This window comes from Bufo gargarizans, chromosome 3 (genome assembly GCF_014858855.1).
Source record: "Bufo gargarizans isolate SCDJY-AF-19 chromosome 3, ASM1485885v1, whole genome shotgun sequence".
Taxonomy (NCBI): domain Eukaryota; kingdom Metazoa; phylum Chordata; class Amphibia; order Anura; family Bufonidae; genus Bufo; species Bufo gargarizans.
In genome coordinates this window covers 317859195-317884665 of record NC_058082.1, presented here as the reverse complement: position 1 = coordinate 317884665, position 25471 = coordinate 317859195, and the positions used below count along the sequence as shown (strand labels likewise).

At 43.2% G+C, this 25471-nt stretch overlaps 1 protein-coding gene across 1 annotated transcript in view; it reads left to right on the top strand.

The window, feature by feature from the left end:
- FHL3 (four and a half LIM domains 3) overlaps positions 1-24806 on the top strand; it is a 69530-nt gene extending 44724 nt beyond the window's left edge. Inside the window, exons 2-6 of the mRNA XM_044287708.1 lie at positions 9581-9749; positions 13758-13932; positions 22046-22215; positions 22363-22549; positions 23988-24806. Coding sequence (XP_044143643.1) covers positions 9594-9749; positions 13758-13932; positions 22046-22215; positions 22363-22549; positions 23988-24142 — 843 coding nt within the window. The 5' untranslated portion in view covers positions 9581-9593 and the 3' untranslated portion in view covers positions 24143-24806. The remainder of the gene's footprint in view (positions 1-9580; positions 9750-13757; positions 13933-22045; positions 22216-22362; positions 22550-23987) is intronic.
- Positions 24807-25471: the final 665 nt, after the last annotated feature.

The window sequence follows — 25471 nt, the reverse complement described above, 5'->3', positions numbered from 1 at the left end:
GGATCACTACAAACGATAAATCAAACGCCACACAATGGAATTATGATGCAAGTCTAAGGGCGAGTTCACATCACCGTTTACTTTTCCATTCTTCTGAACGGTCTAAGATAAAGGATCTCGGACAGAAATGGCTTATGGAAACCAAATGTGCATAACTAATGCTCAGAATCCATATATCTAATTATTTTTTTTTTTTAAAGATCCATCCAAAAAACTGAAAAATAAACTGTGCTGTGAACTCTGCCTTAGCTGAGCCAAAAAGTGCCCTTAAAGGAAACTTGTCAGCAGGATGTTGCCTTACAAACTGCATCGGCAGTCTTGACTCTGAGGAAGAAAGCGACAACTTCCATTGCGTCAAAGTGCTAATTAGCAAATGACAGGAGCGGTGAATAAGGATGTTTTTCAATATATTTACAAGTCACAAGAAATGTAAAAGAACAGCATTAAAAGATTACAGTTGAAATACAGTTAAAAATGTATCGAAAACAGTAGTAACAATGCACGTGATTTGGATGCGGTTTTGACCGTACCTTAACCACTGCTTGTGAATACCCTTAAAATAAGAGTTTTCGCCAGTGTTCATACAAGCTTTTCTGTGTTTTTGAGAAGTTGAGCGCTTGTGCAGATCATTGGTAATTCTTATTTTACACTATACAGTAAATGCTGCAAATGTATTCCGAGGAATATACATACCGTATTTCTAGCACATATCAATTTTTTGCTAAATTTATTTGATTAAAATATTTTAAAGGGATTCTGTCGCCTCCTCTAACCCAAAATCGGATTTTAAAGCAGCCATGCAGCACAGCTTACCTTGATTAGGCTGTGCTCTTTTATCTTGTAATCCGTCCAGTAGTTTCTGTAAACTACTTTTATGGTTATGCAAACTAGCCCTGAAGGTGCCCAGAGGGGCGTTTTGTTCCCCGTAGTGAGCCCAGTAACGCCCCTCTTACAGTGCCCAGCCCGCCTTCCTTGCGACTGTCTAACCGCTCCCAGCCCCCCACAGCCTCTTATCCCTCTCCTCCCCCTCCCTCACGGCCGAACGAACTCGCACAGGCGCAGTACCCACTGAGGGAAGAGCGAGCATCGGACGGACGTCACTGGGCTCGGCGCATGCCCAGTGACGAGGATGAAGCTCCTGCCCTCAGTCTCCTGCAGATCGCACTGGCGCAGCCCTCAGTGGGTACTGCGCCTGTGCGAGAGTTCGTTCGGCCGTGAGGGAGAGGGAGGAGAGGCTGTGGCAGGCTGGGGGCGGTTAGACAGTCGCAAGGAAGGCGGGCTGGGCACTGTAAGAGGGGCATTACTGGGCTCACTAAGGGGAACAAAACGCCCCTCTGGGCACCTTCAGGGCTAATTTGCATAACCATAAGTCATTTTTTACAGAAACTACTGGACGGATTACAAGATGAAAGAGCACAGCCTAATCAAGGTAAGCTGTGCTGCATGGCTGCTTTAAAATCGGATTTTGGGTTAGGGGAGGTGACAGAATTAAACTACCACAATTTAGTTTTGCAAAAACAGTTTTGAAGTTTATCTGTAAGTCTGTTGGCCTGTTTAGATGAGGTCATTCACGTTTGTATTTTAGAAATTAAAGTGGTTCTGCACTTTGTTTAAACTGATCTATCCTATAGATAGATCATCAGCATCTGATCGGCGAGGGTCCAACACCCTGCCGATCAGATGCTGTTGATCTAGCCAAAGTGCAGAACCCCTTTTAAGGTATGCTTCCACAGGACAAATCTGAGGCTGACCCCCAGGTTTCTGTCATGGTTCTACATTTTGCATGTAGTGGTCTACCTGTGGCTTTAGTCCTTTCCCACACGGGAACTGTCCCAACTTGACGCAGTTTGGAAAGCCACATGGAAATCCTCCTCTGCCATGTGGACAGCAGTGCGGATTTTCATTGAAAACGAAGGTGTGGATTCAGCCTGACATCCATGTGAACAAGCCTTTACTGGTAACTGAGAATAAACAGAAAATATATGCTTTAAACAGGCGCCTGCCAGCATATTAGTGAACCTGACTGATCATGTTGTGTGTGACCACATTGTTTCGGGAGAAATGGCTTAATATTTTTGCAACCCTGAGAACTTATAAACCAAATGCTGTTTTTACCTGTCAGGAATTCTAGCACTGATTTTAATTGCAAGTGTTGACATCACGCTTCTCTATTTAACATTTGATGAAAGCAGGGAATAAATGTCAGGTTCTGCCTCTAATTAAATCGCTTGGAGTCTGGTCTGTTTACCACATCTCACGTGTATCTACGTCACTTTACATTTGGAAGTGTTACATTGCCTTCTGAAAGCTTAAAGGGATCTGTCACCAGTGATCTCCCTATCCAACTATCTACATGGACACATAGCTGTGGTTCACCTGATTTTTAAAATGCTGCTTTTCTTTTGTTCATCTGAGACTCCATTCCCGAGTTACGATACTTTTTCTGAATATTTAAATTGGGTCTTAGGTGCTATGAGGGCGTCGCCATTGCTCTTGTTGTACCCATGCTCTGCTCATTTCTGTGGCCAGCCTCTCCTTGCTTGCTTTGATTGACAGGGTCAGGCAGTGGCAAAGGGAAGGGCTGACTAAAGAAATCTTAGAGCTTGGGTGCAACAAGAGCAACGGCGATGCCCTTTGTTGCACCAAAGGTCTAATTTGCATATTAAGAGAAGGTATCATAACTGGGGAACGGGGCTTCAGATTGTTATGTACTACCACATTTCCCCTGCAGCGGCCTGGTTGGCAGTGGCTTTCGCAGCAATGGGTTTTGTTTTCGGGGGCTGGGCTGGGCCACTGATCGCCATGGTGGTTGCATTTAGAAAGTCGTTGTCTTTGCTAATGCAAACTTTTTTTAAAGGGCTTATCCAGTATTAGAAATGGCCACAGGGTCCCCTCTCCCCTCCTCATCATTGGTGGTGCAGTGGCAGTTGTGATCGGAGCCCCAACAGTGTAATCCTTGTTGCCCTGGCTGCCATGGTAAGCTCCCTGATAGAGCTCTATTAGGGTGAATAGGACAAGGGATTAAAAGATCCCAGGTTCTAGCCCCTAAGGGGGAAATGGTTAAAAAAACACACCAAAATATTAAGTATAAATTGTCCCCTTTCCCAATTTTACATATATAATAATATATAAACACTAAATAAATAAACCTATTACATATTGCCACATCTGAAAAGTCCAAACTATTAGGCTACATGGGTAAGTATCATCTATAGTAGGGTCCCAGGCATTTCTAACATTCGAAAACCACTTAAAGTTTTGACATGAAAAGAACTTTATCACAAAGCCCGAAAACATACGGTAGTTTTTTCTTCAGTTATGAGGGTAGATGGTGTCATGCAGATTTTGGCCTCTGTAGTTAACTGTACACCTAGTATAGCTTTGATGCAACCAAAGACTACTTTCACATGGTCCCCATACTACGAACTCCCACGGTTTATCCTGTTGTGATCCAAGTCTGGTTCAGTGAACAGTGGGAGGTCTGGGTATTGTGGCCATGTGAAAGCTGCCTAATATTAGAACTGTGTATATTCAGACTTGTGTATGGATGTCTGGAGCTCCGGAGTACATGCAAAACAGGACTGAAGAGCGCAGGACAAATTTCATGGCAAAAAAGCCTTATTAGATATCGCCAAGATATTGTACTGTATCAGCTCAGATTAGTTCCTGTCCGAATGTGGCCACCATCTACTTTCCAATCTAATCTGATTTGGCGCTCAAATTACTGCGCTCTGCTAATTGATGCTAAATATAAAGTGTTCCAAGTGGTTTGGCTTAAAGCTGGTCATACACGATATTTCTCCTGTTCCTCAAAAACATGCAGAATTGGCCTAACAGACATGTGTATTACACACTGCTCATTTCCATGGTTACAACAACCCTGCCATATAGGAAAAAATGTGTGGGAGATGACATAGGCTGCTGCTTTTTCCCTGCAAGCACAACCACTGCTGATGGTTTGCAGGGTGGTCGTAACCATGGAAACAAGCCATGTATAATTTGATGGGAAAAATGAACCCAGCCAGCAAAGCGGGGCAATATGGACAGTCATAATACATTAGTAAGTGTATTCACTTTCTCTACATAATAAATGCTGTTTGCTGAAGTGACACAACCCCTTTAATAAGGAGAGGGGAGACGGCTGCTGCCAGGCTCCTCTGACAACAGCTTATCTCCCCATTAACAAAACAATAAGGCTAGTTTCACACCCTGTTCCAGCAGACAAATGGAGTATCGTCCGGGCACAAACCACAGCAGTTTGTTTCTGGCCGACTCGCTGCTTGTCTGCTGGAACATCGTACGGATATCCGCTGGACCCCATTATACTTAACCCTTGTACAAGTACAGCGCTGGAGCGAAGTGCAAACATGGGGCTAGCTTGCACGTGCAGCAAGCGTCATGGCCGGCGGGTATGAGCTGTTTCAAACAGCAGGGACCTTTGGCTAATGACCTTGACCGGCAATAATCCTGATCGCGGTGATTAAAGCCTTTTTAGATGCTGAGATCACGGCATCTAAAGGTTGGAAAAGCCAGAATCTCGCTCTTCCGGGCTTCTTACTGGCATCTTCTGCGGCCAATGAGGATGCCAGTAATTGGTTTCAATGCGGTTAGTAATTTAGAAATCTGATTCCTTTTAGCTGTACAGTATGTATGAAACTTTTATCCCATATTAAGGGGAATAAGAAATGGTCTTTCATGTAGAACTACCTGCAAAACTGCATGTGTCCTGATTGGGAAGACGGGAGAGAGCCCCTTCCAGACACCTCTGGCAGCAGCTGAAAGGGGGTATTCTGGTTTTAACAAGTTATCCCCTATCCACAGGAGAGCTTTCGGCTCTCTCCGGCACTCCCATATAAGTGCCACATTTCCTACCAAACACTTTGTCCATTTACGAGGAGGCTTCACAGGGTACTTTGCCCCTGTTCTCCTGATTGGTGGGAGTCCCAGCTGTAGGACCCCCACCAATCTGATAGAGAACAACTATCGTATGGATAGGCGATAACTTGTTATAACCGGAATACCTCTTAGTCACATAGAACAAAAGGACTGGGCAGTTGAAATCCAACTGCCAGATTCTTATCTCCCCCCAACATCTGTCGTCGGAGGCCTCCCATAAACATTTATATGATGGGCCAGTCAGGTTGGTATATTTAGATGAGTTTTATCCCACAGCTTAGGACAGTGGGATAAAGGCAGATCCCCTAATGAATATTTTATTGCAACCATTTTGCTATATAAAACCCAGGACAGCTGCAATTTAAAGAAAGAAATGTATATCCAGAAAATATTCTATAACTCTCTAATAATTACCGTACAATTGTGGTGAAGGGTTCTCTTGTATCACTTTGCCCACTCACCTTGAGACAGACTGAAGACCTATTTTTGCTTTCACCTTTATTCCCGTGATACAATACAGGGAGTGGTTTTCATTTTGTTGACCGAAAAGGGAAAGGGCTGAAGCGTGTTTGATTTTCAGACTTGCTCCTGGGATGTGTATACTGATAAGACTGTTTGTTTTGTGTGCACAACATTTAGGTATGACTTTAATGGACTGCTTTCCTAGCCTTTTATATAAAGAACAACCTACGCTGATAAAGTTCCAGTGAATCAGTGCACCACCATGGCAAAGATATGTCCGCTGCAGAACAAAGGTTATTTCAGTGCGCTGAATAAACTGAGCCCAAAAGGAGCACCATTAGTGCAGAATTGTTACAGCACTACAATTTGCTTGTGAAATGTAAGGCTTCTTTCACACTCGCGTTTGGTGCAGATCTGTCATGTATCTGCACAAACGCATCCGTTCAGATAATGCATCCGTTAAGAACTGATCCATATGCATTATCTTTAACATTGCCAAGACGGCCCCATCTTGAACACCATCAAAAGTCAATGGGGGACGGATCCTTTTTCTATTGTGCGTGAAAATGGATATGTCCCCATAGACTTGCATTGTGTGTCAGGACAGATCTATTTGGCTCAGTTTCGTGAGACTGACACCAAAACGTTGCAAGCAGCGTTTTGGTGTCCGCCTCCAAAGCGGAATGAAGACTGAACGGAGCCAAACTGATGCATTCTGAGCGGATCCTTTTCCATTCAGAATGCATTAAGGGCAAAACTGATCCATTTTGGACCGCTTGTGAGAGCCCATAACGGATCTCGCAAACGGAAACCAAAATGCCAGTGTGAAAGTAGGCTAAGGTGTAGGACAACCCATAAGCACTAGCGATTGCTACTATTTAACAGTATAAAGCTACGTCCACATCTGTAATCGCAATTTCAGTATCCTGATCTAGTGTAGGAATAGATACCAGAATTGCTGTATCCGGCATACCCCTGACTTCCAGCACCCAACTGTGTACGGCATATGCCAAAACAGAATACCACAATTGCGATTGCAGACGTGGAGGTAGCCGAAAGGATTGACTCGGCAGGCAATTATCGAGCACAATCTGTTCAGGATAACTGCCTGTTCATCAGAGGAGGTGAGAGCTGCATTTTACTTACAGGAATGATCTCTTCTGTACGGGGACGACAATCGCTGCTGCAATCACTCATATTGATTTGTTGTTTCCTGGCCGTAGCTCAGTTTACACAGGACGATCTGCGGATTTTGGTGTGCGCATAAACTATGCTTTCACCAGTTCATTGGGTAATAGGTGGTACACAGGGCAATTATCGGGAATGAGCATTCCTAGGAATGTTTGTTCAAAATGATTGCTCTGATCGTCTGTCCATGTAAAGAGTCCTTTTAGGGTCCATTCACACGTCCGTTTTTTCTTTCCTGATCTGTTCCGTTTTTTCAGGAACAGATCAGGACCAGATCTGGACCCATTCATTTTCAATGGGTCCTGGAAAAAATCGGACAGCACAATGTGTGCTGTCCGTTTCCGTTGTTCCGTTCCGCATGTCCGTTTAAATATAAAACATGTCCTATTCTTGTCCTGAAAAATCGGATCCTGGTACAATACAAAGTCAATGGATCCGCAAAAAACGGATGACATTCGGATGTCATTCCGTATGTCATCCGTTTTTTGCGGATTCCGTTCCTGGAAACACATAACACATTTTTTTTATTTATTTTTTTCAATTTTTTTTCAAAGAAATCCAAACAACTTTATTTGATTATTGAAATGTATACATGTTTCCGTTTTTTGCGGATCCGCAAAAAAACGGATGACATACGGAAACATTTTCAGGAACAACGGATCCGCAAAAAACGGACCGTTTTTCAGGATGAAAAAAAACAGGACGTGTGAATGGACCCTTAAAGGGGTTTTCCGAGATTTTTATAGTGATGACCTATCCTCTGGACAAGGTCATCGGTATCTGATCGGGCCCCCGCCAATTAGCTGTTTGAGAAGGCAGCAGTACTCCTCTGGAAGTGAATGGGTCTGAGCACGATACCAAGCACTGCTGCTATACAATGTACGGCACAGTGCTTGGTAAGCTGCAAGAAGGCTCCGGTGAGTGTCACTGTCTTCTCAAAACAGCTGATTGGCAGGGGTCTCGGGTGTCAGACCCCCACGGATCAGATACTGATGACCTGTCTAGAGGATAGTTCATCAGTATAAAAATCTCCGAAAACGCCATTAAAGAGAATTTGTTACAATAATTCTGCACTGTTAGGGCTCATGGACACAACCATATATTCAGTCTGCATCCAATACACATTTTTTGTGGATCGGAAGCGGACCCATTCATTTCAATGGGGCCTCAAAAAAATGCAGACCGCACACAGTGCGGCCCCACCAAAAACTTGGCCGTTCTATTGGGCTTACCCAGCAGTAAATGGCCTCCATTTATTGAATGGTGGCCAATAAATCTGTTTGACGTATGCATCAAGTGGTTTCCCAGTGTATAAGCCAAACAACTAAAACAGTGTGAAAGGGCCTAAATTAATTTTATTTGTGTATATATAAGTTGAAGCAACCAGTCTGTCATCGTAGACCGTTTCTTCTGTGATTAGATGAGGCTTATTTTAATGCTTGCTTTCTCAGTTTCGCTTCTCCAAAATCTCCTTTCACTGAAAAGCCTTCGATAGAATTCAACACTTTTTTTTTTTTTTTTTTTTTATTTCGGTGCTTGTGATATCTGATGTTGGCAAGTGCTGTCTTTATAATACAGCAGACACCCACTGGGAATGGCGTGACCGGGGGTGACCTAAATTGAGACCAGGGCAGCCAAGTCTTAAAGGTAGTCTTCGATTTAGCATCCTCTGCTGCAAGCTTCTCCATCCTACTTACCTTATCATAATAGCTTCTACCCATTGTGTCCAGGAAGGAGGAACTGAGGATTTCCACCTCTCAGGATAATCTTTTGTGTGGCCAAACTAAAGTGGCCCGGGAACAGGGACAGGAGTGCTACCTCTACCTCCGGAGTGAGTGTGAAAGTGTATTAAGATATTACCCCATACCATATATTCACAATTTTTTTTTGTCATTTTGTTCCCACTTAAATTCAATAAAAAGTCATGGAAAAAGTTAATGGTACCCCAAAATGATAGTATAGTTTGCCATACAAGAACATGCCCTTACACAGCTCTGTAGACAGAAATATATAAAAAAAAATGTTTATTTTTCTTCAAAGGTTTTCTTATTTTTAAAAGTAGCAAAACTTTACAGATGGTATCTCCATAATCTTACTGACCCGCAGAATAAGGCCATTATATCATTTTAAGTGCATAGGGAATGCTGTAACAACAAAACAACAAAAATCATGGTGGAATTGTTTTAAAAAATAAATAAAAAATTCTCTAATACAAGATATGATAAATTAAATGGTCCAATTAAAACCACTTAAATGTGAACCAAATAGCATGGCCAGCACTGGAAAGCTTAAGTGCACTGTGGAGCTTGGCCGTGCTTCTCTGTGCACTGAAACCCTCCTTTGCAAAGCGAATGTGGTTCTGTCTGTTTTTTTTTTTTTCCCTCAGGAATGCTGCAACGGATTTTGACCAGAAGGGCATCTTTTTAATCACCAGGATCAACCCAATCAGGCAGTACACCTGGTTTGATCGTTTTGATCCTGCTGACCAGTGCTGTTTAAATCCAGGACATAATTTATATAATTTTTTTGGGGGGTATTTAACTTATAGGAATAATGTTAGAGTAGCAACCCCTGCTCTTTCTATTGAACAGATTTTGTGTCCACCACAGTAAATGTACTGAGGTGGACACATATGCTCAGTCTCTGGCTTTCTGTATACCACTCCAGCGAACTCTTCACATTGCACATGGTGAACGTAGGCTCCCGTGCAGCCTCTTTAACATGGAAATCCTGATGTGCAGTTCTTGTATTTGTATATAGAGATTGCATGTCTGAGTGCTTGATTTTAAGTTTGCAATGCATGTGGCTGAAACATTTAAACTGTTAAGAGGGGTGTCCGTCTGCTCTGGTTATATAGGCAAGTGAGTGGAGTATTGTGGGAGGAAACGTAAAACCATGGGATGAATATTAAAGTTGTGACTGTCCTCAGTAAGCAGTGCTTCATCCGTATTAAATTATACTGCACAAGTTTGTATGAAGAATTACCAAAGAAACTATATTTTAACCAGGAGTTCTTTTTCTTTTGCTCTCTAAGAACCAGCACAAAAATGAGTGAACCATTTAACTGTGATAGCTGTAAGGAGTCTCTATATGGAAGGAAGTATATCCAGATGGAAGGAGGTCCTTACTGTATACCGTGCTATGACAGCCTGTTTGCCAACACATGTGATGAGTGTAAAGAGCTGATTGGCCACGATTCAAGGGTAGGTCAACCTGTCTAAAGTTTATGTTTTCATATTAAACTTGTGAAGAAAGGGTTTTCACTACTAGACACGTTCAATGTAAATGTAAGAAATGATCCTCTACGATAATGATGAAGCCTATCACATCCAAAATCAAACAGCGGCAAATTATTCATGGAGTAGTACAGTATGACCCAAAAAATAATTTTGAAATGAGAGCTTAAAGGGAACCTGTCACCTGGATTTTGGGTATAGAGCTGAGGACATGGGTTGGTAGATGGCCACTAGCGCATCCGCAATATCCATTCCCCATAGCTCTGTGTGCTTTTATTATGTAAAAAAAAAACGATTTGATACATATGCAAATTAACCTGAGATGAGTCAGAGGGGGAAAATATGACTTATTATTTTTTTTTTGTTTTTTTTTGTTTACATAAAAGGCAGGAAGTACAAAAATGCATAATACTTATTAAATTCGTCTGCAAATGAAATTAAAAGTGTAATTTATAGGTTTAGTGTAACACAATGAACATTTTATAAACTCTCAGTGAGGGTAGCATAGTAGAGGTGACAGGTTGCCTTTAAAGAAGAACTCTTGCAACAAAAAAAAAAATATTCTCTGACCTGTTAGAAAGGTACCTGATGTAATCTGTAGGGAATGTAATCTTCTTACCAGTGACTGCATTTGTGAGAGGTCCCCTCCCTTCTGATTCTCGCCTGTGTCATGTGACCAGCAATCAGACTTTCCAAATGACACAGGATGTTATGTGGACAGGAAGTCAGTTTCTCTGTCAGGGGTACTCAACTAGTTTTATTAAAGGTCCACATACCTTTAGTCAGATGAAGGTCCAAGATGAATGTCCCCATTATTGCCCCCTTCTCTGATTTTGCAAAAGAATAATAAAATTTGCCTCCTCCATTTGCTCGCTCCGCGGTGAACACTCTCTCTGACTGGAGGCTCAGGAGAGGACCTGCACTCCAGCCTGATGACGTCTTGCAGGTCCTGAGCTTACAGTGAGTAATGACTGCTCCCCCACAGCGCGAGCAAATAGCTGAGGCGAGTGTGTGGGTCTTTCATTTCCCCCCCCCACTAATGCAAGTGGTGGTGGAGGCACAGTGTTAACTAATGAGCGCTCCACAATAGAAGCCTCATTAGTAACGTCCACACAGTAAAATATTGTCAATAAATATTGCTGGTAGTAAAATTAATTACCAGCACGGGCACTAAAATACCGGCCTTGCCGGTGAGATGCCAGCCAGGTGGCAACCCTAGCCCCAGAACAGACGCATGTATTTTTTGTTCCACATCCAAGATGGGAACACGCCAGCTGTAGAAGAAAGTCCTTTGCTGCAGTCAGTGATGCGTTCCCGCCTGTGTCTACTTCTCAGTCCCCTCCCAGCAAACTGTGGACCTTATTCCATTGGTGGCAGTGGTGATATCCATCCTCTTCTCCAGCAGCACGTACTGTAAGTGCCCTTTGGACCTTAAAGCTCCCTTACATGCCGCTGGCTGCTGCAGGAGAGGAAGGACCTGTAAACTGAGCTCGCTGAGAGACCGCTTCCTCCACATGCAGGTTCCGGATGAAAGCGATGAGACAAGTTGCCTGCATGTGGGGGAATCTCTCCCTCAGCACACTCATCCCCCTTCCATCCCGCCCCTCCCATGGGGAGGAGCTTGTGCCCCAGCTCTTTCCTAGTGGCATACTGACAGATTAGGAAGCGGCCTAATGGCTGTGCTGCTTCCTATGTAATGGAAGGGACAGCAGGGGTCTGGACAGTTAACCCCTGCTCTCCCCCCTGTATTCCTATGAGAGCCTCAATGTCAGTCAAATAGGAATGAATTGAGAATTAACTGACTTCCTGTCCTGTGTCAGTTGGAGATCAGAGTGTTGGTCACATGACACAGCTAAGGATCAGAAGGGAGAAGGTAACTCACAAATACAGTCACAACAGATTACATCATGCACCTTTCTAGCAGGACAGAGAATAAAAATGTTAGTGGGAGTTCTTTAAAGTAATGCTGGTCATCTTTCATGGTTGAGAACAGTCGCGTGTGGGGATCACTTAAGTGTGATGATGGCTGCCAGGGTGGATGCCTCATCATGGATGCTTTCCAGATGTCAGGCTTGTGCAGAAGATGGTTAGAGTTTAATAAAAAAAAAAAGGAAAACTTAATACACAGGCCCAGACACCAAGCTTGACTCTTTATTCCAAAATTGTAATGCACTTTGGTTTCATTATGTCCATTTCTTCTGAGGAAAGGGTTAATCACCAATCGGTAAAATTAGTGGTTAGGATGAACAGTCTTTTATATCGAAATAACAGGACTTAATTTTCCTAAGGAAAAAGTTAAAGAGTAACTAACTAAACTTTTCTACAGCTTTCCTTTTAAAATGTTCTAAATAAGCCAAAACTTTTTTTGTAATATACTTTATTACAAAAAGTATATGTACCCTCTCCAATCTGTTGATCAGTGGTGTTGCTCGGTGTCGGACCTCCAACAATCTGATATTGATGGCCTATCCTGTGTATAGATTATTAATATTCTAGGCCAGGAAAAGTCCCTTAACCATTAAATTGGTAAGTTTGTATAAAGAGAGCCATAATGTTTCCACCTATTGGCATACATATTATGGCCACAACACCTAAACCCCCTGCAGTTCTTCTACAGAACCCTATGATGATCAAAGTTCAGATAAGCACAATGGCAGGGAGGCCTGGGACTTTAAGTCGGAATACAGACACTGTGTACATATTGCATCTGACTCCAGCCTTAGGGTGTCTGCCAGCAGTTTTCTCCTCTCATCCCAGTGAAAACACATGTATCCTCGACCCTGCCGAGCATGTAAGACAGAAGAGACTGCTTTTGGCAAAGCAAGCGTTCAGCCAACGGCTATTAGAGCAAGGGTCAGTTACCAGATCGCTGAGTAGTCCTTTGGGTTACGATGAGTTCTGGGGTGCTGTAAGGCTTGGCTGTAGTCACATGGGGGCAGTGATGTCAGCAGCTTGTCCACGGTCCCTCCAAACACATTACTTGATCTGACCCCCTTCAGAAAAATACCCGGGCCTGCATGGGCCTTTTCACCTGTAGTCTGTCACGCCCTTCCCTCTGCGAGGAGTCCACCCTCCCTTCCTGGTCCTGGTAGCCAAAGACCCACAACATCCATTATGGCCCATAGCTCCAGACCGGAAGGTCATAGGAAGATGGTTCTGCGACCAACAGGTCTGCCTGGGTTCCGGCTATAGGTGGAGACCAAAAAATGGCTCCGTTATTAGGTTCCTGTTGAGAGATCTCCATCTTTCCTTCCCGACCCCCAAACTACGACCAGGGACATGTCCATCTTGGCCCCAGGGTCACAGATATATAACTGGTTTATGCCTGTGATGGACAGGCAATTCATAATTCCTTATGAATCCCCAGTTCCATGATCTCTGATGGATGGTGGTTTTCCTGCAGGATGAGTTGGCCTCCGTGCTGGCTGAGTAAAGTGTGAATTGTACGCAGGTGGCCTGCTTGAAGCCAGGACCCTTGCAGAGTTCACTCCCTCTATCTCACAGCAAATGGCTGGCATTAGATCATAATTCCATATTCCTAACAAAAGGGATATGGGCATCCTTCCCCAAATCAACTCCTGTATACCTTTTTTAAACATCCTGAATTTCTGTTGCTGCTTCATAGCATTTTGTGTGTTTGCATTTGGGCACAGAAATCAGCGATTTCTTTCTAGTTTCTGCACTCGGACTTTGCATGGATTTTCTAGCAATCCTCCACAACTCCATACCAAAGTCCTCTAGAACCTTAGAAGGCCATGTAAAAGACATCAGTAGGTTGTCTTCTCCTTGCTTTTGTTTTGTGTTGAAATACAATATTGTCACTAGCATTCAGTTCAAGGGATAGTAACGTGTATCCATACATTGTCAGCTTTTCCGGTACCATCTGCCAGAGAGGTGGTGGTTTGATTTACTCACTTTACATTTTATGTAGTGACATGCTGCTCTATAATAATGCTCAATATCTACTTATTACAGGAGCTCTATTATGAGGATCGTCATTACCATGAGAACTGTTTCCGGTGCTTTCGATGTGAACGATCTCTGGCTGATGAGCCCTTCACTTGCCAAGATGAAGAACTACTATGTAATGATTGTTATTGCAGTGAATTCTCCTCCAAGTGTGTCAGCTGTGAAAAGACAGTCATGCCAGGTACTGCAAAATGAGAAATGTGAAGGTGTGCCAGTAGTAAAGTGGCACTAAAGGCCAATACTTTAACCATAATTGGGTTTCAGAATATTCAGTTCTAGAAGTCTGTTTAAAGGGGTTGTCAGGTTTCAGGAGAAAAAAGGACAACACTGGGGATCAGCCTGCTTTAAAGAATAGATCAGTACTCCTACTGCAGATCCAATGCCGCTGCTCTGGTTTTCCTGGAAGGGTGCTGTATCACCCTCACTGATTACTAAATAGGGGTGCAGAAGCCCCTTCAGTTCTGATTTGCTTTGTTTGGCTCTCCTCAGACAGCAAGCCCATGCTCTGCCCCTTCATTTTAGAAATGCATGGGGTTTCAGCATTTGGACCTCCACTCATCAGGAGAATATAGGTCAACTGGTTAGTTTTTTTTCACGGTCCGCAAAACGGGGTTACGTTGTTCCGTGATCTGTGTCAGTTTTTGTTTCTGTGTGTCTTCCTTGATTTTTGGAGGATCACCAGACATGAAGGAAATAGAAAAATAATCTAAGTCAAGTTTGCCTTGCAAATGATAGAAAAAGAAACTGACACGGATCAAGGACGCGGATGACAATCTTGTGCCTCCGCGTTTTTTCACTGATCCATTGACTTGAATGAGTCCGCGAACTGTTGTCCGTGGAAAACAATAGGACAGGTCGTATTTTTTTTTTTTCACGGACTGGAAACGCGGATCACGGACGTGGATGACAAACGGTGCATTTTCTGAATTTTCCACGGACCCATTGAAAGTCCATGGGTCCGTAGAAAATTACGGAAAACGGAACAACTGACACGGGACACAACGGTCGTGTGCATGAGGCCTTACAAGGAAAGCTGAGCAGGTTAAATATCTGATGTGGGAATAACCCTTCTGAAGAGGTTCTATACTGAACTAGAAAAGGTACAATTTCTGGGGAAATTGTGTGATGTGTTCTTGCCTCCACCAGTAGCTTACAACTGGAGTGGGCGGAGTAACTGGGTGGAGTGTAGACTCCGCCCACTTTTATAAATTTTGACCTTTGTCTCACACTGACCCACCTTGCCGAGTTTGGGTGCTGTGAGAATGACAGCTGTTTAAAGGTTTCTTATTGAAGTCAATAGGGAAAATCTGATTGGTTGTTTTTGGCCCCGCCCACTTTTCTGAATTTTAATCCTACTCCTAAATTGTCCAACTGTACCAAGTTTGGGGATCCTGCCATTAACAGTCTAAGAGCAGCGGCAGTTTTAAATTTTCCCATTAAAACATATAGCTGAAATTTGATTGGCCGTTGTAGACCCCGCCCACTTTAAAACATTTGAATTCTAGTCACCTATTAACCGAATATATTAAGTTTAACAACCCTGCCATTAACAATGTTGAAATGGCAGCAATTAAAAATTTTCTCATTGAAGACAATAGGGAAAATCTGATTTGTTGTTGTTGGCTCCGCCCACTTTTAAATTTTTTGAATCCAAAGTAATCTATGACCTGATTTCAGCGATTTGAAGCCCCTGACATCAATCATGGCAGCATTTTTCAATTTTCTGAAATTTTTTTTTTCCATATTGAAATCAATGAAAGAAATCTGATTGGTTGTTTTTGGCCCCGCCCACTTTTCAAAATTTTAATCCTAATCCTAAATTGTCCAACTGTACCACGTTTGGGAAACCTGCCATTAACAGTCTAAGAGCAGCGGCAGTTTGAATTTTTCCCATTTAAACAAATGGCTGAAATTTGATTGGCCGTTGTAGACTCCGCCCACTTTTTCATTATTTTTTGAATCCAGTCACCCAATGACCTACGGTGCCAAGTTTGGGTATTCTGGCTTAAATACTGTGAGAATGACAGCAATTTAAAGGTTTCTTATTGAAGTCAATAGGGAAAATCTGATTGGTTGTTTGTAGCTCCGCCCACTTTTTAATGTCCCCAAAATGTGACAGAAATTTTCCAGGTTGACCCCATGACTGAGTGACCCAAGTTTGGTGAGTTTCACTCCGAAGCTGTATGAGTGACAAACATTTGCATTTTTCCAATAAAACTCTATGGGAGAAAAAAAGAGGTTTTCGGGGGCCCGCCCCAGGGGCCCGGAGGGTGGGATCGGTTAACAAAGCACAAGCAAGATCCTCGGGTATGTGCCGACCAAGAGTGCAAAGTTCGGTATTTATACTCCTAAATCTGTGGGAGGAGTAGCAATTTGAACGTCTCATTGTAGTCAATGGGGAGAATTTGATTGGTTCTGTGTGGCCCCGCCCAAATTTTCGGGTCTCCGAAATGTGCTAACAAATTGCGCGTTGACCCCATGACTAAGTGACCCAAGTTTGGTGACTTTAGTTTAAAATCTGTGCGACTGGGAGCGATTTGAAAATTTTCCCTGTCAAAGTCAATGGGAAAAACTTGGATTTTGGGGGCCCTGTCCCAGGGGCCCGGAGGGTGGGATCGGGTAACAAAGCACAAGCAAGGTACTCGGGTGGGTGCCGACCAAGTCTGCAAAGTTTGGAATTTGTACTCCTAAAAATGTGGGAGGAGTAGCGATTTGAAGGTCTCATTATAGTCAATGGGGAGATTTTGATTGGTTCTGTGTGGCCCCGCCTACATTTTGGGGTCCCCGAAATGTGCCAAAAATTTTCGGGTTGAGCCCATGACTAAGTGACCCAAGTTTGGTGACTTTAGCCTCAAAGCCTGGCGAGTGGGAGCGATTTGAAAATTTACCCTGTCAAAGTCTATGGGAAAAAAGGGGGCTTCCGGGGCCCGCCACGGGGGCCCCGGGGGTGGGATCGCTCCACAAAGTAATAGCAATCCGATCGGGCACAATCTGCACGTTTTGGTAAATTTTTGTCTATGTAGTGTAAAAACTGTGGGAGGAGTTAGGGTGGCAAATTTGGCTATAATAAGAATAAGAATAATATATATGTGAGATAACAATATGTGGTCTTGCTATGCAAGAACACATAATTAAAACGGATGGAACATAAAAAAATAAAATAAAAAAAATAATAATTTTTTAATGGCTTTTTCAATCTGTCATGCAACTGCCCATCTGCACTAGGCATGACTAAAGCTCTTTTTAGGCTACTTTCACACTAGCGTTCGTCGGTCCGCTCGTGAGCTCCGTTTGAAGGAGCTCACGAGCGGACCAGATCGCCTCCGTCCAGCCCTGATGCAGTCTGAATGGAGTGGATCCGCTCAGACTGCATCAGTCTGGCGGCGTTCAGCCTCCGCTCGCCTCCGCACGGCCAGGCGGACAGCTGAACGCTGCAAGCAGCGTTCAGCTGTCCGCCTGGCCGTGCGGAGGCGAGCGGATCCGTTCAGACTTACAATGTAAGTCAATGGGAACGGATCCGCTCGAAGATGACCCCATATGGCTCAATCTTCAAGCGGATCCGTCCCCCATTGACATTTACATTGAAAGTCTGAACGGATCCGCTCAGGCATCTTGCGCACTTAGAAATTTTTCTAAGTTATTAATGCAGACGGATCCGTACTGAACGGAGCCTCCGTCTGCATTAATATGATCGGATCCGTTCAGAATGGATCCGATCAAGCGCAAGTGTGAAAGTAGCCTTACATGGGATGATACAGCAGCAGATTGTCAGTAAAGAAGCATTCCTTGCCGACAATTGCCTGATCGCTGTTGGAGGAAACTGCTGTATTTATATGCAACAATCTCTTCCACAGTATGGGGAGGAGTGATCGCTAATGCCATTGCTCGTCCCCATACCACCTAGTTGTTTGCACAGCACCATCTGCAGCGGGCAAACAATAATTATTGGTGACTGTACAATTGATCTATTACTCAATGAACGAGCATTTCATTCTTTAATCGGGTAATTGGCGGTACATTTTACACTGCCAGATTATCTGCAGATTTGCGGCCCGTGTAAAGGGCACGTAAGGCTCCTTTCACACCTGCGTTCAGGTGTTCGAGAGCTCCGTTTGAAGGGGCTCACAAGCGGCCCTGAACGCAGCCGTCTGGCCCTAATGCATTCTCAGTGGAGGCGGATCCACTGAGAATGCATCCGCCTGCCAGTGCTCAGTCTCCGCTCCGCTCAGTGAGTGCAAGCAGCGTTCGGGTGTCCGCCTGGCCGTGCGGAGGCAATCGGATCCGTTTCGACTTACAATGTAAGTGAATGGGGACGGATCTGCTTGAAGATGACACCATATGGCTCAATCTTCAAGCGGATCCGTCCCCCATTGACTTTCAATGTAAAGTCTGAACGGATCCGCTCAGGCTACTTTCACACTTAGAAAAATTTTCTAAGTAATAATGCAGACTGATCCGTTCTGAACGGAGCCACCGTCTGCATTAATATGAGCGGATCCGTTCAGAACGGATCCGATCGAACGCAGGTGTGAAAGTAGCCTAAGTGCATCAGTTTTGCCTAGTGTACCTTGGGGGGTAGAAAAGTGTTATTTTTAAATGTATAAAAAAGGCTGGGTTTCTTTTCCAGTTTTCAGTGTCATTTACAACCTTAACACTCCTTTTTATGAAAGGGCTGAAAAACAACTCTGCATCTAACACACCATCCTTCAATGAGTTCAGAGAATATTCACGAGAAAAGGAAATAAACCAAGGTTCAGAAATCCTTGGCATATGTTACATTTGTGGTGTGCAAGCCAAATTGTTCGCAAGTGTTTGACAGTGCCAGAACATTCTCTAATGACGTACCTGGAACTTCCTTCCAATTCAGTGTAACTATTAATGACCTGAATGTAGGCTGCCAAATCCAAATAAGTAGAAATCTAGAATTATAGACACTATATAAATTACACATTTCTGCTTTAGGATGTTGGGTCCTTTTCCCGAAGCATGAACAGAACTCGGGAAAAGGTTAATGGGGTTTTCTGGTTTCAGGAGGAAATCGGGCAACTCAGGGGATTAACTTGTAAGAAAGGATAGCCGTTCTTTCTGGTTTTCTCGGCATGACCTTGTCTTCCTAGTTGCAGTGGTGACAACACGTGACTGCTTCAGCCAGTCTTTGGCGTCTTCAGTGCTCCTCTGAGGACAGTGATTGGCTGCAGTGGTCACATGCTGTTGATGTAATGTCACACTTCAACTAGGAAGACAGAGCCATGCCAGGAGAAATGGGGCAGCAAGGGATCTGTCAGGTAAATTATCATCTCTTCTTTATTACAGGTCAGGCCCCTGAGTTATCCAGTTTCTGCTTGAGCAACCCCTTTAAAAATATCTGTAACCATGGCAAACAGTGCTGCATTAAACTGATGTTGCTTAGTCCATTCAAAGACTTTTGCATAGAATTCATTTGTGTATGTAGAATTGAGCATAATGTTGTCGTAGATGCCAGTCCATAATACTCAGTGCCCCAAAAATACCCATGAGCCACTGGCTCCTAAACTGAAAAAATTAGGAGCCAAATTAAATCTTTAGTTGCCAAATTTAAAATGCATATAATTATAATAAATACTTGGAGAAGATGAGACACGGGTCACAGTAGTGAGCCAGCACTACATACCTCTTACATCCAGTGACCTCTCCGGTCATGTAGACCTTCTCTTTCCTTTTCTCCTCCGTTTGACCCAGACCGCCATCAATTCTTTCAGCTGCATCTCGTCTCTAACAGACATGTTAGATTTCTCAATTTTTCAATCAACCTTCCCATTCTGGTGTCCCGATAATATCATCCTCCTGCCACTCCCAATACTGTGCCCACTGTGCTTGCCAATTCCCCAGGTACTATACTGCTAAAAAAAAAAAAACACTGACCCCAGGAGACCTAATTGGGGTAATTTGGTGTAAAGTAGAAGTGGCTTAGTTGCCCATAGCAACCAATCAGATTCCACCTTTTCATTTTCCAAAGGAGCTGACAAAAAAGAAGGTGGAATCCAACAGTTTGCTATGGGCAACAAAGCCAGTTCTACTTTACACCAGTTTGATAAATGACCCAAATGTCCCTATAGTATCTACAGCAATTATAATGCCCCCTAGAGTGACCCCAGTAATAACACCCTATATTGTGCTTCAGGTAATAATGCCTGTATAGTGTCCCCTAATATGTCCCAGTAATAGAAATGCCCCTACAGTTCCTCAATGCCCCCCACATAGTAATCCCCCCCCCCCCAACACACACTGCCCCCATGTAGTAGCTTGCACGCATGTGCCCGTAATGTCCCCTAAAGTTGACACAAAAAAAAACTAAAGGCGAATACTCTCCTGTGTCCTGGTGCTCGCTCGCAGATGGTATGGGCCGGGATGGTGAGGCAGACATGCACACGCTGCATCCCAGCACAGGTGCAGGGAACTATGCGCTCCCGTGCGGCACGGCAGCACTCCAGTCGCAGATGGTGGTAAGACTAAAGTCTTGTCACCATCTGCAAATTCTATGTCGCATCAGTGACCATTTTGCTCACAATCTAGAGCGCTGATACTGTATATAAAATGTGCAATGGCATATAAACTATTTCTTGACCATAGACCATCTCTGGGGGCTGCCAGACAAATGAGGCCTTTGGGATTTAATCTACTGAAGAAGCCAATTCCATATTCTAAATCTCCACCCTAAAATAAATACAGTATGGACTCTTCACGCATGCATGCTAATTGTACTGGACTGTTATGCAATGTCTATAGTCTGTTTTAGCCCATGCAAAACCTATTAGACTCCATTATTTTGGGGATTAGATTACACACTGGATTGTGTTATCACTTAATTAGGCTGTGATCTTTCATATTTTAGTTCAAGTGTGCTATATCTATCTGCTACGTTCTCTGGGATTAGATACATCACAGTTCACTTTGTGCCTTGGCTCTGGACTGAAGTCTTCTTGGGACAGCAGTAATAGGATTAAAGGCTTCTTCAAGCTATAAATATTTAAAATGCCGTAAGCCGATGTGGATTTTTCTTAGAAAACAGATAACCATGCTCCCCTGAGTTTACAGAAGGGAAGAAAAAGTTAAGGCTTAGCTAAAAAACTTAGAGCAATTTTATTCTCCTTGCCATTGATATATTTTATAAAAAAGGCTTTTTGACTGAGTACTATTTTTTTTTATTTTTATTAAATGAGTAGCATTAGTTAAAGGGCATTTGTCAGCAGATTTGTTCCTATGAAACTGGCTGACACATGCACTTGATGGCTAAAGGTATCTGTGTTGGTCCCATGTTCATGTGTCCGCATTGCTGAGAAAAAACTCCTGAGGAATTGCCATTACACCTAGAGGCTCTGCTCTCTCTGCAACTGCCACGCCCTCTCCACTTTGACAGGTCTAGGCAGTGTAAATGTAATCACTCCTGGCATTGACTTTTTTCCAAAAGTCTTGCACTGCGCCATGTGCTTCAGTATCCGGCACAGTACAGAAAAGAGCCCTTTCCTGTACTGCCCTGTGCCAGATATTAAAGCGCACGGCGCAGCCCAAGGCCAGGTGTCGTGACACTCTCACAATGCCTGGCCCTTTCAAAGTGCAGAGGGCATAGCCGTTGCAGAGAGCAGAGCCTCTAGGATGAACGGCAACACCCCTATTGCTCCTAGAGGCTCATCTGCATATATTAAAACCTAATTTTTCTCAGCAATGCAGAACATGGGACCAACACAGATGCCTTCAGCTGCAAGTGCACATGTAACAGATCAGCCAGTTTCAGATCTGACAGGTGACCTTTCATTGGGTTGTAGTGTGTGATATAAATATCTGTACCTGCGGGGTACCCTCCGCTGGGCTGCCACCCTGCCTGTTTTTTTTTTTTAAATGGCGCTCCTGTGCCCAGTTATGGCACCCCACAAATTCCATGCTCAATATGCTAATACTGAGCATCGGAACAATGGGGAGGAGATGCAGTCTTTCTCTGTGGGCATCTCCTTCTCCTCTGGCTGTAGCGCTGTCCAATCGCTATTTTTCCAGATGACAACCAGAGAGACAGATCCGGTATTGTAATAAATTTGTGAGACAGATCCGCAGCCGGATTCATCTGCAGGCTGGTATCCGTTTGCATACAGATCCGGCAGGCAGTTTCAGCGACAGAACTGCCTGGCGGAATCCAGCGACTCTAGTGTGAAAGTGGCCTAAGCTGGAAATGTGACTTGCCAGATTCCACTGTTTCTTTCAAACATTCTCTATTAGAATTGTCTTAAATGTCTCCATTACTATGGTTTTTATTTTTCCTGTAGGATCTCGCAAATTGGAATACAATGGACAGACTTGGCATGAGCATTGCTTCATATGCAATAGCTGTAAGCAGCCCATCGGATCTCGCTCATTTATTCCTGACAACCAGGCCCATTATTGCATCCCATGTTATGAGAGCAAGTTTGCCCCTCGCTGCACACATTGCAAAAAGGTAATCAACGTTGGCTGAAGGATAGACTTCTTTTTACTTGTGGTGTTCTTAATATCCAAAATGGAGGATTATCTGGTTTGTTTGTGACTCATTGTAATAACTTCCTGAAGTTTTACTAATCATTACCACAATCCTTTTACTTTCCAGTCACTGACCAAAGGAGGCGTAACTTACAGGGATGAGCCATGGCACAAGGAATGTTTTGTCTGTACTGGGTGTAAGACCCAGTTGGCCGGTCAACAGTTTACCTCTCAGGATGAGAAGCCTTATTGTATCAAGTGTTTTGGGAACTTATATGCCAGGAAATGCTTTGGGTGTACTAAACCTATTACAGGTATTTTGCTCTGCTTTTATTTTGCACAATGTTAAAAAAGATGTAGTTTCAGAGCCTCTTCATTGCATACTGATGTTGATGTTTTTGCTCATGTGGGTTTGAGCATTTTTGCATTGTTTTGTAATTATGTAATTCTAGATGCCAGTCTAAGCTGGCGGTGGTTCCACCGAAGTTATGAAGAGCTGACAGGCCTCTCCATAACTTCGCCGCTTTCAGCGCCTGTTCTAAATGCAAGACTGCTTCTGAGCTGTCTTACATGTAGACCATTTTCTACGCCTAAACCAGAAAATGATGAGTGAGACAGGCCTGCCAACCCTTCTATGCCATCGCCCATAATTTTAGACCTGGCATGAGTCGGGGAAAAGTTGCAGGTAGTAGCTCCTGAAATACACCTAATTTAGGAGTATTTCAGATTAGTAAATGACCCCCTATATTTTTGCGTACACCTATGATTCCTTTGTCTTCCTGATCCAGTGAGTGCTTCTTTCTACCGCCACCATTCGGTACAGAGCTCAGTTATTTCTGGAATTCCCATAGAGGTGAATGAAGTGGCAGTTAACAGGCCTGACCTGCGCTTCTGTTTTTTTGGGGGGGGCTTCGAGGGGTACAGGGTACCCATTCTCATGATTGGTGGATGTTCTGCTGATCTAATGGGTATCACAGTTGAGGAAAGGGGGCCAGTATACAGGCATAAATATTAGTGACTAGGAGTCAGTGGAAACGGCCCTATTAAGTACAGTATTACATGTATAATACTAAGGAGAGGTGACAGATTCACCTTAAGTCAAGTACCCCCCATTTAAAAAAGTTACATCCAAGTACCCTTGAGGGAGTTGTGTGTTTTTTTTTTTTTTTGTTTTGTTTTTTTGTTTTTTTTATTGATGACCTAGCCTGAGGATAGGTCATCCATATCAGATCGGTCAGGGGCCCACTTCTGGCATCCCTGCCGATCACCTGTTTGAAGAGCGAGCTAGTCATTGCAACTTCATCGGTGAGTAGGTGTCATTAAAACTGCTCCGTCCCCATTTACTTCAGTGGGACGGCTCCCTCCTATTCACTTGAACAGAAAGGAGCCGTCCCATAGAAGTGAAGGGGACGGCAAAGTTGTAATTGCACCTGCTCACCGCTGCAGTTGCAACTGCAAGCAGGTAAACAATAAAGAGAAGGCAGTTTTCATAAGAGCGCTGCTTTCTCTTCAAATAGCTGATCAGTGGGGGTGCTTTCAGTAAGGATCCCTGCCAATCTGATATTGATGACCTATCCTGAGTATAGATCATCAATATAAAAAAATCAAACAAACCCTTTAAAGTTGTGATCGTACACTGAGCTGCACCAGATCACTGCACAATATCCCATATTTATCAGTTCGAGAAAGCACGTCATTGTACAAGATTAATTTCTGGCTTTTTGTAACTTTTCCATGTTTGGTTCTGTTTAGGTTTTTTTGGAGGAGATAAGTATGTCTCCTTTGAAGACAAGCACTGGCATAACAGCTGCTTTAACTGCTCCCGTTGCTCATGTTCCCTGGTAGGGAAAGGATTTTATCCAGATAATGAGGACATTCTGTGCCGTGACTGCAACAGTGACCTATAAACTTCTCAAGAGGGCAGGCTTTATCTGCACCCCTGTGTACGCCTTGATTTGTCTGGAGTCCACATAAGGCAAAGCTATGGAGCAATAGGCTTTCTTCCCAAAAAACATTCTTGTGGACTGCACAGTAACTTTGTGTACTTATAACACCTTTTGACACTCCAGCATTTGTCTGCATTGCTTATCTTTTCCATTGCTGCAGTACAGTGGTTCATTCAGTTTGGATTCTGCAGTAAAAAGTGTTATTGTTCAGTAGTTACCGAACATGCTTTGTAATTTAAATATTCTTATAGTGGATAAAAAGTTTAACATAAAATGATTGTAAAGTTAAAAAAAATCATCTGTGGCTTTTGGTGTTGCTCTTTGTTGATGCATATTTTTCTGTTCTATAACTTTACTATTAAAATAAACTTGATGTGAAGTCTTGGTAAATGCAAGTAGATGTCCACTTATAACAGTTGTACACTGTCTCCTTTAGGAAGCAATGTTGAATTCATGATTATTGGTCTCTGCTCTATTAAGTATTGGACCGGCTTACAAAATGGCTTCCTTCACGGTCTTCAAATGACAAATCTACATTTTGGTGAAGTAAAAATAAAACAAATGTGCTGAATATTGCCTGCAGTCTTTAAAATGAGGCTGTAGAATAAATTTATCTTTCTCATAATTTAAGGGGTAACTGTCATGTTTTCATAAAAAAAAAAAATCTGCATATGTTACTGCTGCAGCAGCATTATGCATAAAGCAATCTTTAGTTTCTTCACATACCACTGTTTTCCTTGAGGTTTTTCCCTTAGTTACGGCTGTTTAAATATTTACAATATGAGTACTTTCTCAAGATGGCTCCTCTGACAGTTCTCTGAGGCCAAAACTGCATTCCCTCAGGTCACATACAAACTTGCTGTAGCCAGCAGCTTCCTGCCAGCCAATCAGATTGGATTACCGAGACACGCCTCCTCACTCTGAAGCCTAATGCAGGCATGCAGTGTGAAGGACCGCCCCTCCATCTTCCTGTCATCTTAGCCAGAGACAGACAAGCCATAGCAACTGTCTTTTAAGGGAGCAGTGGAAGGGGACAATGATGAAAGCTGTTATAAGGTAATTGCACATCTCTTGACAATCATTGACAGAGTAACTCGGGTATACCTGCCTAGCTCGAATAAAAACTAGCAAATAAATAAAAAAAATGACTGTTCCCCTTTTATTGTTCATTTATACACTTCTGAAATATAAAATGGCTTTATCCACTACAGGGGCTACAGCAATAATTCCCAAGCTTCACAGCAATCATTTTGTATTTGGATTATGACCTTCAGTTAAAAATTATACCAT